Source organism: Myxocyprinus asiaticus, chromosome 22, assembly GCF_019703515.2.
Source record: "Myxocyprinus asiaticus isolate MX2 ecotype Aquarium Trade chromosome 22, UBuf_Myxa_2, whole genome shotgun sequence".
Taxonomy (NCBI): domain Eukaryota; kingdom Metazoa; phylum Chordata; class Actinopteri; order Cypriniformes; family Catostomidae; genus Myxocyprinus; species Myxocyprinus asiaticus.
In genome coordinates this window covers 5534191-5554992 of record NC_059365.1, presented here as the reverse complement: position 1 = coordinate 5554992, position 20802 = coordinate 5534191, and the positions used below count along the sequence as shown (strand labels likewise).

General features: G+C 35.1%; 1 protein-coding gene across 4 annotated transcripts in view; it reads left to right on the top strand.

Moving 5' to 3' along the window:
• Positions 1-3530: 3530 nt before the first annotated feature.
• Positions 3531-20802, top strand: part of LOC127412789 (glutamate receptor 3) — a 183441-nt gene continuing 166169 nt past the window's right edge. For all 4 annotated transcript variants that reach the window (XR_007892484.1, XM_051649431.1, XM_051649430.1 and 1 more), the window contains exons 1-2: positions 3531-3720; positions 4239-4397. Coding sequence is in view for 3 of the 4 variants with exons in the window: in XM_051649431.1 (XP_051505391.1) it covers positions 3642-3720; positions 4239-4397 (238 nt within the window). In the remaining variant the exon portion in view is untranslated. The remainder of the gene's footprint in view (positions 3721-4238; positions 4398-20802) is intronic.

The following is a 20802-nucleotide window of genomic DNA, read 5'->3' as shown; positions in this document are numbered from 1 at the left end:
AGAATTTCAGCCAATCAGAGATGAGGTGGTACATTTTGATTGGCTGGCCAGACCACAGATCATACTGCTAATAAAAACAAGAGGAAGAGGAGAAGGGGATAGTTTGTTTTCAAGAAAGGAAATGCGTAACACACTATGACCACATGAAAGTAGCTCTTTTGTTGACAACTGTTTTTATTTAACCTTTATGTATTTTTTTTTTTTTTTTTTTTTAGTCTGTACACTGCCAATATGCTTACTAGCTAGTTAACTATCTGGTTAGCTCTCTTAGTATGGTTCTCTTGTCTAGTATTTGGTTATCTAGGTTACCAAGTTACACTTACATAGCTACTAGGTTGGCCAAGTTAGCTACCACTTTCATCTGACATTATATTAATTTAATCTCTCCCATGTGCAAAACTCTTTAAGTCTAATGTAATTGTGTAGTTGAATCTATCTATCCCTTAGGATATTCTGAGAGAGCAGTTTATTAAATGTCTACCATGGATCAGCAACCACTGAATCTTCTTCTTTTTGTTATTATTATATGAAATATTATTTTCTTTAATAAACATGTTTTTGTCCACCTTCTTTTAGTGTGTTCTCGACTATCTTTTCGACAGTCTTGTGTATTATAAATATTATGAATATTATAAATATTGCCTAAATTAACATTCTATTCAAAGCTTTGGGGTATCTTGAAATGTTCAATATGCTGTTTTTATTAAGTTTATGCATTTTAACACAACCCTTCTAGCAAAATTGATAAATGAGAAGAAATGGGAGAAAAGGAAAATAGGCTAATTATGTCTTCTGTCATAGTTTGGGTAAATTAAATGTACAGTATATTGAACCTCAATTGTTTGAGACTGCAATAAGCTTTAAAAAACAAAATTGAAAGAAATCCTTAGCATTGCATGATCCCAGGCTAACCTACTATATTTTGAAAAACTTACATTACAGTAAGTTAAGCCTTACAGTATTCCTGGTATGTCTATAATCCATGGGGTAAATATATTTTTTAATGGTAACTGCATACAGAATATAAAGTGTGTACTGATCTTGGAGCATTGTGCCTGTTGGCTCTTCTGCTACATTTACACTGAGATGTTCATGGTTGCTGTAGCTACCTCAGCTGTTCAATCGCAGAGCGCTTTTAAGCAGCTTCTCCTGCAGGGCCATTAATCCTGACGTAGAAGGCGGGACTTGTCGGAATATGGTTGGAAAAACAAAGAGCAGTCTAAAGTAACGAGCGCAGGCAGAGGGCATAGGAGAGACAACAGTGAGATCTTACACACGCAAAAAAAAAAAAATAAATAAAATAAATAAATAAATAAAATAATAATCTTTGCAAGAAGATACATTGCTTTACATAACTGAGCTCAAGCGCGTGCAAAATAACTTTTTGCGCTCAAAATATCCTCTTGCGCGCACAGAATTTTGGCACATATATAACTCCATATATAAGGGCGCGTTTGTCCGCGCTGTTTGTCTTTTTTTTATTATTATTTATTTATTTATTTATTTATTTATTTATATATATGTCTTTGACCCGTTGCGCAGCGTCTCGCTGTTTTTTTTTTTTTTTTTTTTTTTTTTTTTTTTTGGCCGTCTCGCACTGCGTTCTTTAGTCTCCGTGTCAAGTTAAAAAAATTACTTCAACTTTGTTCTGTCCTAAGTGTAACGTTTTGTAGCGCAAGAACGCGCTCGGCCTGAACGCCCCCTATGCAACGAACTTCAATGCAGAACTGAAGTGTAGACAGCTTCGTTGATTATAATGGACGCGTTCTAGTTTTTCGCTTTGGTATCAGTAGATGGGTGTTCGTTAAAGCACAAAAGTACTTATTTTCATTAAAAGATTAAGATGCTTACCATATTGAAATTAACTCTTGACATGCAACTGTAGCGGTCATATGTTGACGAACTTGTAGGATTCTGCTATGTCATTTATAATTACATTTTCGGTACACGTTTTAAAGTAAGGCTACTCATAATGCATTAAATGACTTAATATGACCAGATGCGCGTGATAATCAGTGTGTTTCCATAAATATCCAGTTATAATGCATTACAATAATACTTAGGCTATACCTATTCGTGTTTAGCCTGTACCTTTAAAAATGCATAAAACACGTAACTAACATCAGTTTAATGTGTTTATGTCATGTTGTAATGCATTACTATTTAGTTTAATTTGATAGTCACGAATTGACAAGTAGGCCTATTATAATGCACTGTATCTAGTTACAATTATACACAGTATTGAAAGATATGACTTCTTATAATGTGCATAATAATTCACTACATAGCGTGCATAGGTACGTATTATAATGCACTATAAGTACAGTTATAATTATTAATGAATTTATGAAACCGCTTAATGTTATACCTATTCGTGGTTCCACCTTTAACAAATCACCAAACACATAACCAACACCAGATTTCATGTGTTTATGTAATGTTTTAACATTACTCTTTACTTTATTTGGGTTTTACCATATATAGAGAAGTGCAATGCACTGTAACTAGTTACAAGTATATTTGAAAGTATATAACTTCATTATAATGTGCATTGTAATGCACGTTGCACCATTATACAATGAATAGGTACTTATTATAATGCCTTATTTGTATGGTTACAATTATCTATGAATTTATGAAACTGCTTACAATGAGCATTTTAATGCATACCATTATTAAATTAATACATGCATATTATACCTGTTTATGGTTCCACCTTTTATAATGCATCAAAAACATAACCAACACCAGATTTCATGTGTTTGTCATGTTATAATGCATTACTCTTTAGCTTAATTGGATATAGCCATGGATAGACAAGTTTTACAGTATAATACACAGTAACTGGTTACAATTATATATATAAAAAGATATAACTTCTTATAATGTGCATTATAATGCACTACCTTTATAACATAAATAGGCACATATTATAATGCATTATAAGTATAGATACAATTATTTATGAATTTATGAAACTGCTCACACCTTTTTAACATGAATAGGTGCATATTTGAACTATTCATGTTTATACCTTTAATAATACATAAAACACAAAACCAACATCAGATTTCATGTGTTTATTTAATGTTAATGCACTACTCTTTAGTTTAGTTGGATACTGACATATAGAGACATACTGTATATATGAAAATATATAACCTCTGATTATATGCATTGTGCACGGTTACACTTATTTATGCATTTATGAAAATGCTTACATTGTGTGTTATAATGCATTTATATGTACTGTATTTCTAGCCTACATGTTAACAATGTGAATTATTGAGAAATTTATTTTATAATATATTATGAATACCTTTGTAATGCATCATACAGGCTGCTTAGAAAGTGTTGCCAAAAAATTTTCTTCAACGTTAGTTCAAGTTTGATCAATATTTCCCTGCTGGTCCAATTGGATGAGCTCTCTCTCTCTCTCTCTCTCTCTCTCTCTCTCTCTCTCAATCTGATCCTCTCACTCGCCTCGACCATCTTCAGCATCAGTCTCTCTCTCCTCAGATGCAGAAGAATTGAGTCTCCATGAGTCGCACCACTTCACTGACGCCTGGATTTTTGCGTTTATGAATCGCATCCAACAGTTCGTTTCATAAAGCTTGATTTCTTTTTAGGTTGGAGCGAAAATGGCTCAAACCGTGGTGCTTTTTTCATTATGGCTATTCGGCAGATCTCTCGCTGGATTTCCCAATCAGATAAATATTGGTGAGTCCGGATATGCTTGACTTATTTTTTTCGTCAGGCTTTGTCTGCTTTCGATTTATAAGCACAAATATGTAAAGTCTTAATGAAGACGGAATGTTCGACGTTACTGTCCGCTATATTAAGTGCGCTAATGCATTATTAACTCAGGAATAGGGACGCACTGCCAGTGTTACCTAATAGAATTGGCATAACTAATAAAATTGTTATGTTTATGCAAAATGTTCAGGTTTCCATTACTTTGCATGAATGTCAGCTTTCTATAAGGCAATAGAAGAGAACATTATTTTTATAAACTCAAGAGAAAGTTCTTGAATGGAGGCAAATCAGATTTACTTCATGCATGACTATGTTGGAACACATCCATGAATATCTCGAAATGGATTTGATAGCCTACTAACGAGTGTGCATTGGAGATTTAAGCCAGATGTTGAATCTACATGCAGTCTTTATATGCATGACATCTACTGTATGAATCAGATATTTCATGTGTTACTGAATGCTATTTGCTTTTCATGTAGGTGGGCTTTTCATGCGTTCCACTGTTCAAGAACACAGCGCTTTCAGATTCGCTGTCCAGCTCTACAACACCAATCAGAACATGACTGAGAAACCCTTCCATCTCAATTACAACGTAGATAACCTGGAGTCCTCCAACAGTTTCTCTGTCACCCATGCATGTGAGTACTATGTGCATTTACCTGTGTGTTATCCTACTATGCTGATTTTACTGGCTGAATGAGACATATAGTATGAGAAATACGTGATTCTAGCATTATAACAAGTGGAGATACACTATAACATGGTATTCTGTGGTAATGAGTTTCTAATACTATGAAATCCCAAAATCGTAAAGTATTGTTTCAGTTTTGGGTTTCAAATGAAGCCCATCCAACTGTTAAAAGTGAAAATGTGCACTTGTTAAGGAGCTATTTCTCCCTAAAAATAAAGGTTCTAAAAATGTTTTTTTTGTTGTTTTTTTTTGTTTTTTTAACGATGCCATAGAGGAACCATTTTTGGTTCCCCAAGTAACCTTTCAGTGAAAAGTTCTTAAACTAACCCTTTTTGAAGAACCTTAGAACCTTTTGTGCAATGGGAAAGTTCCATGGATGCTAAATGTTCTTCATGGAACCAAACATGCCGATATTTTTTAAGAGTGTGACCTGACCCTTAAGATTACTTTAGTTGGTGTATCCTAGTGTAGCCATGTTAATGTAGTCATATTTAATCTTAAAAGGATAGTTCACCCACAAGTGGAAATTCTGAGACCATTTACTCACCCTTATGATCTTCTAAACCCCATATGACGAAAAGGAGATGTTAGGCAGAATGTTAGTCTCAGTCACCAGTCGCTTCAACTGAATGGAACAAATATGAGAGTGAATGGTGACTGAGACTAGCATTCTACCTAACATCTCCATTTGTGCTTCACGGAAGAAACAAAGTCATAAAGGTTCATGAGAGGGAGTAATAACAAGAGAACTGAAATTTTTGGGTAAATTATCCATTTAAAACCTGTTAATTTGGATGTTACCACAAGAAGCACATTTTTAAGGTTACTTAGGTTATGCCTTACTGTGGACTTCAAATGAAATTTATTGGTATTGGTATTTGATAGCTCATTTATTTCTAAGCACAAGACTGTAGGAGAAGTTTTCCTCCAAGATCTTCATAATATTTATGGCAACGCTTGTTTTGGAAAATATTTAACGCTTTCCGCAAACTCGTTGTGGTTGGCTTTAACGTCACGCTTGCTTAGTACATGACAAGTCGTTTTGTATTACACCTTTGATGTTTTTCTGAATGAATCCCTTTGTAATTGTAACAGTCCTTTGCAGTGCCCATGCTTGTCTGGTCTGATTTGCAAGTGAAAGTGTTGCAATAAGCGGATGAGTATTCAGCGATAGAACTGCTTTATGGGCACAGTGTGTCGATATTTCTGAGTCAAAATCCCTTTGAATTCAAAAGCAAGTTCCCTGGGCAACGCAGAATAACCCCAGCACTGTAAAGGTCACTGATAGGTGTGAAAAATATGAATAAATATTAATAATTACACAACTAGAGTTTTTCAAGGATTCACTAGAGGGACAGCAATGAAATGTCAGTAATCTGAGAACTGAATATACAGTAACTATCAGACTACCATTTACTATACTCACTATTCATCTTGTGAGTTACCCTCATAACTAGTTGTCGACCAATATCACAGTGGCTGATGATGGATATAATGCTTATATTTGCTGTATATAAAGTAAAATGTAACTATATAATATAATATATACAATTTAGCATTTAAGATGTACTTACTGCAACACTAAATGTATTTAAGGCACAATATTTAAAATGTGTGTTATTCATTGACAAAGCTCTCGGTAGATTATGGAACTGTTTTTTTTTTTTTTTCTCCCCAATTTGGAATTCTCAATGCACTCTAAGTCCTTGTGGTGGCATAGTGACTCGCCTCAATCCAGGTGGCGGAGGATGAATCTCAGTTGCCTCCGTGTCTGAGACCGTCAATCCGCGCATTTTATCACGTGACTTGTTGAGCACGTAACCGTGGAGACGTAGCGCGTGTGGAGGCCCACGCTATTCTCTGCTGCATCCACGCACAACTCACCACGTGCCCCACTGAGAGCAAGAACCACATTATAGTGACCACGAGGAGATTACCCCATGTGACTCTACCCTCCCTAGCAACCGGGCCAGTTTGGTTGCTTAGGAGACCTGGCTGTAGTCACTCAGCACGCCCTGGATTCAAACTTGCGATTCCAGGGGTGGTAGTCAGCGTCAGTACTCGCTGAACTACCCAGGTCCCCCAGATTTTGGAACTGTGACATTAGGCGTGATGACCACACCTGTTAATTGGCCAGACAAGTACCGTTATCGGCCAAAAGCTGAAATATCGGCCGATTAATCAGCCTGGCTGAGGTATCGGTTTATCACTATTCCTAAATCATTTTCAAAGGTTTTTTTTTTTTTTTTGTAAACACACACAGCCTATACATTTCAGATTAACCAATCATCTACGGATGATTCTCATGAAACTTGTCAAGAAAATGTCCTGGTCCAATTATACAAAAAAAAAAAAAAAAAAAAAAGAAACCTATTTTAGGGCCATTAAGATCTTTTTAACATTGTGATTTATTTTACATTTTACCCCAAATTCTCATTACTGTATTGTGAAAAGTGTAGATTATTTAAATAGTTAAGTATTTAAAAATCATAGCAGTGCTCCCTTGGTACCACCATTAATTTTCGCAGATTTTAATAAAATAAAAAAAAACACAGTGTCTAACAGTGTGAACAGTTTCACAATTTCAACAGTGTCTTTTTACTGTAATAAAGTAAAAAAAAAAAAAAAAAACTGACTGTGTTTTGGTAATCTTCATTGAAAATAATAGGAAAAGTAAAACGTCCGGACGCATTACAGTAAAAAGAATTTGTGGGTAAAATGTGCTTAAAGGAATATCACCAGTTTTTGAATGACAAAATGTTGATTAACATGAAAAAATGTTTCTACTTGTCCCTCCTTTTTTTCAAATAAGCAAAAATCACTGTTACAGTGAGGCACTTACAATGGAAGTAAATGGGGCCAATTTTTGAATGTTAAAATACTCATTGTTTCGAAAGTATAGTCAAAAGATGTAAACAATATGTGTGTTAACATAATTTTAGTGTGATAAAATTGCTAACTAACCTTTTCTGTGTACATCTATATTACATTTTATAACTTTGTTGCCATGACTACACAACACCGTAAGCCTTAAAACCTTAAAATGACCATAAAAACTGCAATTTAAGCCAATTTAAATTGCCTTTATACCCTCCAAAAATTTGCCATTGTAAGTGCTTCACTGCAACCTCAATTTTTACTTTTTTTTTTAAAGAAAAGGAGGGACAAGTCGAAATAATTTTTTATGGTTATCAACATTATGCCACAAATACTGTCGACTGAGCTTAACATGTCTTGAACCCAGAATATAATGTCACAATTCAAACAAATCTTAATGGTGATAAATAATTTAATATTTTTTGTATTGATTTGGGGGTAAAAATGACCAGGACATTTTCTTGACAGTTTCATGAGAATCAGCTACTTGTCAACCGTTTTGTAGTATATCAATGTGATTTAGTATTCATCTGTATTTGTATGTAACATATGGTTCTCATTTGAGCACATTCAAGGAGCTTCTCCTCCAGTTCTATGTCCATCTCCAAACCTCCATGCTGATCTTTGATGCGGTAACCACAGCGCCCGGGTGGATTTCCAAATTCTCTCCTCAACCTCTGCAGTGTCATCTCATTAACAAACAGACCTCATATTGTCTCACCGAACCAACTGCCATTGGGAAAAATAAATACATATCCACATAGGCAGCCAATCAAACCTGAAGTGTCAAGGTGGGGGTGGGATTGTTGTAAAGGAGGTGAGAATTTCTATGTTATGTTGAGCGGCGATCACATACTAATAAGAACGTTTCTCCAATGAAGGGAGCATAGACGTTAAGAAAATTGAGTAAATAATAGATATCATTGTTATAGCAACAGAAAGTTCTCCTGCATTGAGAAGGCACAAGGCTGGGGGAAGAAGGAAGCTACATTTTAGCAATCCAAATAAATCTAGGGGCATACTTTAGTCCTGAGAGATTCCTTGCCCCATTTCTGCTCTCTGATATCTGCCTTTATAAGAACATGAAGATTGTGATTCAAGACTGTCTGTAACATGTGATGTATTATCAACAGTTTTTCAGTGATAGCTGTTTCTAAATATGCATGCTGTTCAGCAAAGGTACGAGATGATGTTAGCTGCCCTCATGATTCTGTGTGAAATTTTTGTTATGGAACGATATCTGCAACCCATTTTACATCCGTTAAAGTGTGGAATTTTAGAGTGAAATGGGTTTTCAATATGAAATACATGAAGCGAATTAGGAATTCATTGTAATTGATTGAGCGCGTCACCAAATGCAGTTGCAAAAATAATGACTGTTTTCAGACAGTTTTCCCAAACAATACACACATCTTCCATGGCTGAAAAAAAAGTTGTCCCACCCCAAAACCTATGCCATTGGTTGAGTTGGCGTTTCTGTGTCTTGCTGATCGGGATCGTCAAACCAATAGAGCAATGTATTTTCAAACTGTTTAAAAAAAATCACTTTTGTGCAAGTTTTCGAAAAGTCAGTGTACATTACTGACCTATTGGATAATCATTGACTTTATTTGCCTAACGATTATTAGCTCTCCTACAGAAACATGCCCTGTAGCTAGTGTTAGTAATTGTATTCTTGTAAATGTAAGCACAATGTAAGGAATATTATAGGTTCAATACAAGTTAAGCTCAATTGACCACATTTGTGGCATAATGTTGATTCCAGCACTTACAGTGGAAGTGAATGGGGACAATTTTTGGAGGGTTTGAAGGCAGAAATGTGAAGCTTATAATTTTATAAAACACTTCCATTAATTTGTATTATCTGAGCTGTAAAGTTGTTTAAATCATCGTTTACCAAGATTACATGGTTTAAAATGTTTACGGGTTGCAAAATTTTACACAAACAAGGTTAGTAAGCCATTTTATCACACAAAAATCATGTTAATATTGTTTACGATCTTTTGGCTTTACTTTTGAAACAGTGAGTATTTTAATGTTGATGAACTGGCCACATTCACTTCCACTGTAAGTGCCTCACTGTAGTCCAGATTTGTGCATATTTTTTAAGAAAGGGAGGGACAAGTCAAAATTTATTTTTAGTTTAACCAACATTATGCCACAGATGCTGTCGATTGAGCTTAAAGAGCCCATATAATGCTAATTTACAGGTTCATAATTTTATTTTGGGGGTCTACTAGAATAGGTTTACATGCTTTAATGTTCATAAAACACATTATTTTTCTCATACTGTACATTTCTATTCCCTATTCTATTTCTATTCTCTTCATACTCTGGCCGAAACGCTCTGGTTTACCTCCTGTCTCTTTAAAGACCCCCTTTCCAAAAAGCCCAGTCTGCTCTCATTGGTCAGCTGGCCTAGTCTGTTGTGACTGGTCAACCGTGTAGAGCGTGTGTCAGAAATGTAACGCCCCTTACCATAAGCGAGTTTCCGCTCCCGAGTCCTCCTGAGCAGCTCTGTAAACACTATTGTAACTATAGTAACAGTGGCGTCGGTTATCGAGCCAGAGTCCGATAATGAATGAAATAATCAAAGTTTGGAAGAACAAGCTGATCGACCCGAACCACCTTCGCTAGCACAACTTGAGCAGGACATTTCACAGTGTTAAGTTTTAATTTATTAGCTTTCTTACAAGTACACTGTTGATTGTTGTGAACCTAACAAAGCTTCAAGTAAAAGACACAAAGTGCATCTAAGTTAGTCATCTTTTGCTGGAATGGGTGTAGCCAAACTTTTTTCGCCCGAGCTATGAACGGAGAACAGAGGCTTACTCCTGGTTGGACATTACCGGCGGTATTAGAGAGTTAGTGAGCAAGTTAGCCGTGGACCACCCGATAGCGGCCGTAACATTACAGCTTGTAATTATATAATTACATAAGACTCTTGAGATCGACTGTTTTGTTACACAGTTTTGGGTAAAAGTCGGCCTACAGCTGAATAATAAACCCTTACCAAAACAATAACATCACATAGCAAGTTAGCCGAGCACTACCGTGGATTGCAGACGTAAAACTACCGTTTGTAAAAATAAATCTATCTCCACACTTGATCACTATTCATGATAGTAAGAACGACAAACAATCTGCATAATTCTACACAAATGTAGGTAAAAGTGGGCCCACAGCTGATTAGCAAAACTATTTCAACACAATAACATTAGCTAGCAGGTTAGTAGAGGCCTACATCTGTGCACTGGGTGTATACCGTAGCTACAACACAAAACTCTGCATTTGAACTCTCGATAGCAGATTAATCCACAAATAATCAAACATACTTATAGGCTATGATCCTGAAGCACCAGATTGTCCCAACAAAGTGAGAACTGCACTATCTTTCAGGAGTAACCGACTTGAAAATCCGGCATTGGTTGTGGTTGTACTGCTAAATAATTAAAATAAATTTTAACCACTGATACTTCAATTCATTTGCCTTTGGAAGTCCAAACAAAGAGGTTTTGCTTTCACAGTGAAGAAAACAGCGTCTTCTCGACATGGCGACAACACTGACCCAACTCATCCTGGCTTCGGCTATAACTACGTTTGTTTGAGGGTGGGCCAAAGTTGCCTTAGGCGGGCATTATGCAAATGTTTACATAGTGACGTAGATACTTTACAGAAGAAATGGCTGGACTACAAACAGCCCGTTTTTTGTCATTCTTGAGCAGTGTTGTCTGTGGGAGAGAATAACTCCCTTTTGCATGGACTTTGTGCTTTGTAACTTTGCAGACCTTTTACATGCACAAAGAGTTATGTTACACACTAAAGGAAAGGTAAAATCCCAAAAAGCATAATAGGGCCTCTTTTACTGATATCGAACCTGGAATAGTTCTTTAAGCATGCACCCCTGACAGCATTTTATATGGAAAACTGTTATTCACAAAATTACCTTCTTTGATGTTTGAACAACTGATATTTCTCAGTTTCTACAACCACTGAGAACTACTGTAGAACTAAAGGATCTGAAGCTCACAGAGTAAAATCTTCAGATCGTTGTGTTGCCGAGTTTGTTTAGACGACAGCTTGTTCTGAAGTCATCAAAGTCATTTCAAAGTCTTTTGCTTTTACCCATGTGGCATCTCAACGTAGTAAATTGGAGACGTGTTTAACAGCAAATCAAAGATGCAAGGAGGGGATTTTAAATAGGAATAAAAAAGCTTTTTTGACTAAATATATTGCTGAAGTAAGAAGTGTATAGATAGCTTAAAGACCCTATGAAATCACTTGATGAGATGGGTATTTATTTATTTATTTATTTATTTATTTTTGTCCTGTGTTGTTCTGTATGTCCTATACCTATACCTAGGGTTAGTATGAACAATAATTACCAATCTATATTCATTGAATATAATGTAGGTTCTTATCCTCACATGAATAGGTGCAGTATATACAATATATTCAGCATATTTTGATATTAAGGGACAATATATTATTCTCAAAACTTGTAATTTTGTCATATCCTGTTGCATGCATAAAAGCATTATAATTCCTAGGTTCATTTGTCTTTAATATGATGCTGTACTGGAAATATGCATTACAGTAACTCAAAGTGTGACATCAAGCATTTAATGAATAGCAAGCCTAATATTTCTTTAAACTGCATGAACCATGTTTCATCATTTTGATTTTTTGCCTTGCTTTTTCTGCCTTGCTCTATATAAAATCAGTGCATATTAATTTAATTTTGTCACATGGGAGTAGAGATGTCTTATAAGGTGAATCTATTTAAGGGAAGTGATGTTCCTGCAAGGCTGAAGCTGCGTCACATGTCTCCCTCTGTACGCCTTCATTAAGAACGCAAGCCTCAGCCCACATTCACACAGCAGGCCTGAAACGCAAACAAACTTTAAACACAAAAGCATTTGTTCCTTCCTTGTTACTAGTTTGCATTCGTGGAAACAAGACTCTAGCTGTGTCTCGCTGTCAAAGCTGTGATTATTTGTTTGATCTAATGTCATCTGAGAGTGCATCACTTCACTGTAAATTCAATACACTTGGACAGTTGAGCCAACAGGGACAGTGAAAGCTCAGGAGGCAGTTGATAAGTGTAACTGTGTGACTACTTTTAAAGTAGTCTATAAAATATGATGCTCATGGTGCAGATGCTGACAAAACTGCTAGACGTGACGCAATGGACAGAAACGTCCATCTGGCACATATGTACATACACTCAAAAAAACAGCTCTTTGACTGAACTTGACTCAGTCGTGGACAGTGGTTTCACATGTTTGAAATGAGTTTTCTAAACTTAAAATGTCTATGTAATCTCAACACAAAAACTATGTGTAGAAAGAACCTAGCTGAATTGAGTAAACCCAAAAAAAATTACACGTGTCAATGTAACTCAATTAAATCTCTTCTATTTCTTTATGTACTAACTAGTGACAGTGAATGTTAGCATGCATAATACATGCTGGTTAGAAGCACTACAGAGTGTAGTTAAGCAACTGTGCTATGGTTAGCACAGCATTTGCACAATGAAGCAAGCAATCAATTTCTTGTGTGATATCTAACTGTCCTCATCGTTAGCTCAAGCTCTTCCCCATAATGGTAACCCCCAAAACTCCAACATAACAGAAACTCTTCTAAATCTCAACATAACAAAACAGTAAACACTAACAATTATCCCCCTTTAAAGACACATAAAATAACACCTAATTTTAACATTTACTCTCCCTATTGAGTCCAATGCAAAGCATGCTTGGAAATGGAAATCCGCTGCCCAGTTTTATCAATGCTACATTAATACCACAAAAGTATTAATGTAGTCCGAACACAAATGGATTAAGTAAACTATTTTACTATTCTATTTTAAATTTTGAGTTGTGTTGATCCCGATACATATGAAAGCAGCGTTTTCGTTTTCGTTTTCGAAACACTCTCTGTCCACACTGATGTTTTCAAACATTTTCCAAAAGTTGCTCGTCCACACAAAACGTATGAAAACTCTTAAATCCCCTTACTGTGCATGCCAAAAATCGCCTTGCCTCATACGGTCTCAAACACAATTTTCCTCGTGTTCCGCTGATGGAAAGCAATTTCGAGTAAACTTCTCGTCGCCCTTGTACAACCTTTACATTGCATTCCTTCAAAGTAACATTTATCTTTAACAATGCTATCAAAGTGAATAGCAGGCACAAAAACGCTGCTACAACATAGGCCACCATCTTGATTGTTTTGGGTTGAATGGATCACATGACTGTGTCACATGATAACAAATACGTCATCATTTTAAGATATCTCTGTTTTCCCTGTCCACACTATAACGCAAAGACAGCATATTCAAATGTATCCACTTGGGAGAGCAGTTTCGCAAGATCCGTTTTCGTTGTCAAAAATGCCGTCTCACTGTGGACGGAAAACCAAAACGTAGTGAAAAAGATGCGTTTTCAAACGAAAACGCATTAGTGTGGATGTGGCCTAAAACACCCTAAAGCCTATTGCCTTCTAAAGCCACTTTTCGTAATGTATATTCTAGATTTGTCGTAATGTCTAGATTTACTCATCTGTCACAATAATGTCTTTATCTTTATCTGGGGGCATATCTTACTTTTTAAGGGCCATTCCGGCATTGAAAGCTGTGGAAATGGATGTGCATGTTTTGTTGCTGATAATCATAAACTATTTTGTTTTGTGACTGTTGGTGTGAACTGCTTTACTGTCAGGTTATCAATCAATGATTTAGGTAATTGCTGTTTACAATGTGACAATGAAGTTGCAAACAAATGTTTATGAGTGACTGAGCAAAGTAATGAGATGGTTTCTCAAATCATTCTAGTTGATTGTACTTTGGAATTACATTTTTTTTTTTTTTTTTTTTAATGATTTTTGGAGTTATATGCAGTACTTACAGGATTTATTTTTCAATAGGTTGCTCATTTCCTTATTTTGTGTGTGTGTGTGTGTGTGTGTGTGAGAGAGAGAGAGAGAGAGAGAGAGAGAGAATTGGTAACACTTTACAATAAGGTTCTATTTGCTGACATTAGTTAATGTATGACTATCGTGAACTAACAATGAACAATATTTTTGTACAGCATTTATTCATCTAGCTTAAAGTTAATTTATGAAACTAGAATTGTTCATTGTTTGTTCATGTTAGTTCATAATGCATTAACTAGTGTTAACATTTAGGCCTATTAATAATTTTTTTTAAATGAAAGGTTGTATATGTTGAAATTAACATTAACCAAGATCAGTATGTGCTGTTAAAGTGTTGTTTAATGTTAGTTCATGTTCACAAATGTAGTTAGCTAATGTTAATTTCAACCTAATTGTAAAGTGTCACCAAGAATATATTATATTTTGCATTTTAGAACCATTAATATTTTTGCCTTTGTGACATTATTTGAATGACAATTAAACACATTTTGCCTTATTCTAATCAATGTAATGCATCTGGAGAATTTATTTATTTATTTATTTTAAGTCCCATTATTCTCAATAGTGATTCTAATTAATAATAAAAAAAAAAAAAAAAACATTATTTACATTAACATAAATGACAGTACAACAAATACCACCATGACATAGAAATACTTTACAATTTAAATATTATATAATTTTTCCCATTACAGAAATGAGAGTGAGATTTTTTATTTTTTTATTTTAAATTAAAAAAAAAATTTTTTTTAAGGTGTGAAATATGACCTGAAAATGTTCTCGACAGATTTTATGAGATGTCGACTGTGTCAAAGAGTGCTCTTTTATCTTTTTACAGTCGTTTCATCTATTTTTCTCTCACATTTTATTTATTCATTAATACTTTTTTGTTAAATAATAAAAATTCGGCTCATATCAAAAGCTGTCGGGGAATCTAAGGTTGATGCATTAAAGTAATGCTCAAGCAGAACTGCTTGTACTCCAAAGACACTACTGTCAAAACCGTCTGCCACACAAGCACAATGAAATGACCATCCACTGCAAATTGTTCTGGCAGGAATGCAGGGCTCACAAAAATAATAGATTAAATAGACTCAAAATGACATTTCACCTCCACTGCCTATTGACTGAGACAGATCTCTGAGCCGCTGAACTATGTTGAGTATAACAAAGTACAGATATTGCTTGATCCGTGATAAGGGCCCTGTTTGCCTTAAGAAATCAGCTGTGATGTAAACTGTGAAGACAGTGTGCACAATATGGCTACTGCGGAGGCAAAGCAAACAGTGCATTTAAGCATGTTTTGTTTACATTAATTTGCTACCAAAGTACATTTTGCATTCTGTCACTCGTCACTGTAATGAGATGTGAATCTTTCCAGACAGCATTTATTATTTCTGGGAGAGCATAACACCTTTATATTTGCTGAATACAGCATATTTGAGATTTGAACATATTGCACTTAATAGACAACATCTGTCGCAATTGCAAACATTTACATTTCATCTTAGTCCCCAGGAAGATTTTATCTTCATGTGTTTTGGTCGGTCACAAGTCTGTGTTTGCTTATCCTTCTTTTCTTCACTGCTAAATCAACTCTAAAGCAAGTCTCGGCTTTGCAGTGGAACTTTGGAGAAACTGAAGTTTGTAAAAAGTTCTCACAGAGGTTAGATCTTAAGATGCATTATATTTACTCCTAGCCAGAAGATCTGAAACCATCTACACTGTAAACCCTAAAGTTGTCATCACTGTAAAAATTAAGTATTACTTGAAATGTCAAGTTTTGGACTGATAACTCAAATATTTACGTTCACTGAACATATTTTTCTTAAAAATTCATAGACTTAAGATTTGAAGTGTTAATAACTCAAACTATTGAGTACAAAATTGAGGCTATGGGGAATACCCACAATCCCTTGCTGCTTGAATTATGTTTCCTTGGTCAGAGGGAACAGGTTGGGGAATTGAAATAATTGTTATTAAGAATTCATAGATGTTTTAGCTCTTTTGTTGTATTATTTATGCTTTGTTGCAAATAGATGTTTGGTGTAATGTCACCATTAGGGTGATCTGTGTCTCTTTGGTCAAGTTGGACCCTGGTCACACTATCTCAGTTCTCTTTGTGCATGTGCAGCTGAAGTACATATATGCATTTCTGTAAAGAATTATTTAATAACCGACCTAGAATCAGTAATCATCTTTATTTGAGCTGTGCTGTTGTTTGATCTAAAATTGAATCAATTCAATTACAATGTACAACAGTAGAAACAACAATATTTAAATTCAAATATGAGTTAAGTCTACTTGCATGTAGTTAACTCAACTTAAATAGTTAAGTTCACTCTACTTGAAAGCCAAGTTAATTGAACTTAAATACTCAAGTTTTGGGAGACCCCATTACTCAGTGGAATTGAGGGAACGAGTTTAATTATTAGGGTTTTCAGTGTATAGTTTGGTTCTGCTTCTATACTTACAGTATGTGTAAATAAAGAGAGAGAGTACAGTAATATTTTTCTTTCAGTTCACAATTTTTTTGTGTGTGTGTTATTAGTATACCATACAATGTTGGGTTAGTTACTCAGAGAAAGTAATCCACTACAAATGACTAATTATGTCTCTAAAATTGTAATCGGATAACTTTACTGATAACTTCATTAGCATTTCTAATTACATTACTTTCTGAATTTACGTTCTGAAACAATTTTCTCAGCGAAGTTTGTTTATATGCTCAACAAATTTAAACTAATATCTATATTTCCTTCTTGTGTATTGTCACACTAAAGTCATACACTCGTTTCTACCTGCAATGACTCATTAGAGGGTGCACACTTAGTCACAAAAACCCAAACAGATTTACATATGAACATAATTCATGTTTTAAAGGTTTTCTACATGCATAATTTTATTTTAGAACACAAGTAATGTATTGAATTGAAAATTAGTAACTGTAACCTGATTACAAGAATTTAAAATGCAATGCGTTAAACAATTTTGTTTTACTAAAAAGTAATACGATTATTGTGATGAATACTTTGACCATATAGCTCATTCGTAACTTTGTTTGACAGGCTATATTACTGGCAAACTAACAGAGTTTGCATATAAAGGAGTACTTACTTTTATAGGGTGTGACTGTAGTTTCATGAATTGTTGAATCTGTTTCCCTTTTTTTTAGAGTGTGTTTAGTACAAACCTTTTTAAAGGTGCATTTAAAGATCATATACAAATATATATAAATATGTTTTCTTCCAAAAAGCGATGTAACATTTGAACCTCCTCAGACATAGTCTGAATAACTCTTTCAACTTTTTGAAAACATTTAGACATGTGCCTAAATAATGTACCGGAATCCATTCCCTCAATTGGAATATGAAGCAGTCGCCTTATACTGCTTATTAAATTGCTTTTCTTATCAGATCAGTGTGGTCAAATTGATATCAAATTGGCCTGTGTAGGCCTGTCTCTTAATAAATAAGCAAAAGACCCTTGCGATTGAAGCTGGATGCTTTTGACAGCTTGTTTATTTGCTTGAGTCTGTACCATTCAATTTGTGAGTGAACTAAATAGCCTTAGGTTTGTTTGACCTTGTCAAAGTACATTTGAATTTTTTGTTTAGAATTTTAGCCTGACTAAAATTGTAGCACTTTGCAGAAATAGAGATTCCAGTTCAAATTTAGTTCTTAAAGGAACAGCACACCCAAACAAACAAAAAAGAAATCTGTCATTATTTACTCACTATCAAACCTGTATGTTGATATTTTTTAGATGGAAAACAAATAATCTTTACGCTTTTTCATAAGAGTTCATAGTGACCACCTTTGTTAAGCTCCAAAAAGAGTCCATATGTCTCGTTCGCTATATTCCAAAACTTCTAAAATCATACAATAGCTTCGTGAGAGGAAAAACACAACTTTTAAGTCATTATTCACTGATAATCTCCACCTCAGCAGGTTTGATGCCATGATATTCGGTTTCAAGACACTAAAAGGGATTGTTCACCCAAAACAATAAAAAATAAATTATCTAATTATTTACTCACCCTCATGCCATCCCAGATGTGAATGACATTTTTTCCTCTCCTGAACACAAACAAAGACTTTTAGAAGAATATTTCAGCTCTGTAGGTCCATACAATGCAAGTGAATGGTGGCCAGAATTTTGAAGGTTCAAAAAGCACATAAAGGCAGCATAAAAGTAATCCATATGACTGCAGTGGTTAAATCAATGTGTTCAAAAGCAATATAATAGGTGTAGGTGAGCAACCGATAAATATTTAAGTCTTTTATTTACTATAAATCTACACTTTCACTTTCAGATTCTTCTTCTTCTATTTTTTTGTGATTTGCATTCTTTGTGCATATTTCCACCTACTGGGCAAGGAGGAAAATGTTTACTATTTATTGTCAAAAAGGACTTAAATATTGATCTTTTTCTCACTCATACCTATCATATCGCTTCTGAAGACATGGATTTAACAACTGGAGTCACATGGATTAATGCTGCCTTTAAATGCTTTTTGGAACTTCAAAGTTCTGGCCACCATTCACTTGCATTGTATGGACCTACAGAGCTGAGATATTCATCTAAAATTTTCATTTGTGTTAAGCAGAAGAAAAATAGTCATACACATCTGAGTAAATGATGAGAGAATTTAAATTTTGGGGTGAACTATACATTTAAGGACCATTGACGTTTGATGTTATTGACATCATATGCACCATAGACATTGTGTTTGATTCGAGAGCTTCAGTGGAGGTTAGGATTATCAGTAAATAATGACTTAAATTTCAGACTGTGTCTCACACAAAGCTATTGCATGGCTTCAGAAGACTTGGAATGTAGCGCACAAGCATTATAGACTACTTAGAATGGAGCTTTGGTTTCTGTTTTTGTGTTTGACAGAAAAAAATTATTGCATACATGTTTGAGACCGAGTAAATAATGACAGAATTTAAAAAAAAATTGGGTGACATACTCCTTTAAATTTTGTTAATTTAATTTCTGAGCATATTTCCTTAAAAGCTTAAACCTTTTCCTTACATTACTTTGACTTTGCATGTTTAAGTGATTTCCAAGCTTCTCTGTTAAATTAATCAGTGACCACTGGCAAAACAGTGTTGCGTGTTAATCCTCCAGACGGGGCTTTGTATGTTTCGTACATTCTCTCGCCCAAGACTAAGACAGATGAGCTACTTTGAAGTTCAGTTGAGAAGGGGTGAAAGGGGAGGTGACAGAGGATGATGTCTAATTACTCCTGTTTTCCCATTACGCCATTCAAGGCTTGAAGTCGCAGGTACATTTAGACAAGCAGTTCAAAGCCTGAGAGGCAACATGAAAGGACTGTGGGTGCAGCGCTTTATTTCTGATGGCCGCGGCTGAATTAAAGTTGAGTGTGTCTTCCTTCTAGCAGCAGGCGTAAGAACAGTCACAGACCCATTCGGTTTTTGTGCTATTTGTAAGCTTACTTTTCTTTATTTCTGTTAAAGTAAACATTTGCATTCATAGGCCCTGTATTCTCACTCCTCCATCTGCACAAATTCACCCATCATTCATTCTGTCATTGGACTAATGGCGTGCATCTCCTCTGCCAAGATTTTACATGTGCCTACCTCTTTTTTATTGGACCCTCTAGTTTTTTACACAGGAAAAGTTCCTCATGCCTGAGCGTCCTGTTAGATTTGTGGTGTCCAGCATTGCTAAAGTCTGGGGAGATCTGTCACATGGGATGGAGGATGTCTTCAGGGCGAGTGGACAGTTGCTGGCCCACCATGGATCAACTGTTCAGGCATTATGAAAGAAGAACTTTCCACAGAAAGAGACATAAACACTTTCTGGGGGATAAAGTTCCTCCTCAGCTTCTTTTTTGTTTAGAAAAATACCTGAGGCTGGTTGCACCAGCTATACGTAAGTTTCAACTTAGCCTAGTTGTGGCGTAAATGGGCACTAAGTCACAATTTACGCACTACTAGTGCTAATGAGCGTTGCACCATTAAATTTAGGTAGGACGTAACCCTACATATAAACTAAATATTTACGGAAGCCTCTGACCAGGAGTAACGGATGGAATAAAAAAGCAGACTCACTTAATGATATCAATGAGCTCAAGTTTTGGTTGACAAGCTTCAGTCCTTTCGATACAGCCTAAATGATGACGCTGCATTACACTTGTTTACATTTACAGGTGAAAACATTATGTAAAAAACTTACTTCTTCAGCATGAAACCGATCTAACGATGCACTTTCCTGTGTACACCGCTGGGTGTCAAGTTTCAACGTATATGAAATATAGAAGATATTAAAATTAATAAATGCCCTTTTTCATTTTAGATACATTTATTGAATATTGTTATTTACATGGGCTAAATATACCATTAATGAAATCTTGTTTTATAACGTATCATATTTTAATGGGGATATAATAGATTACAGCTGACAGTTGCGAGCAACAAGGTTTGAACAAGATCAAACTGAAATTCATGGCTATTTAACACTTCATGTTCATTGAATAAATACAGGTAAACGTCATACTATGCGACTAC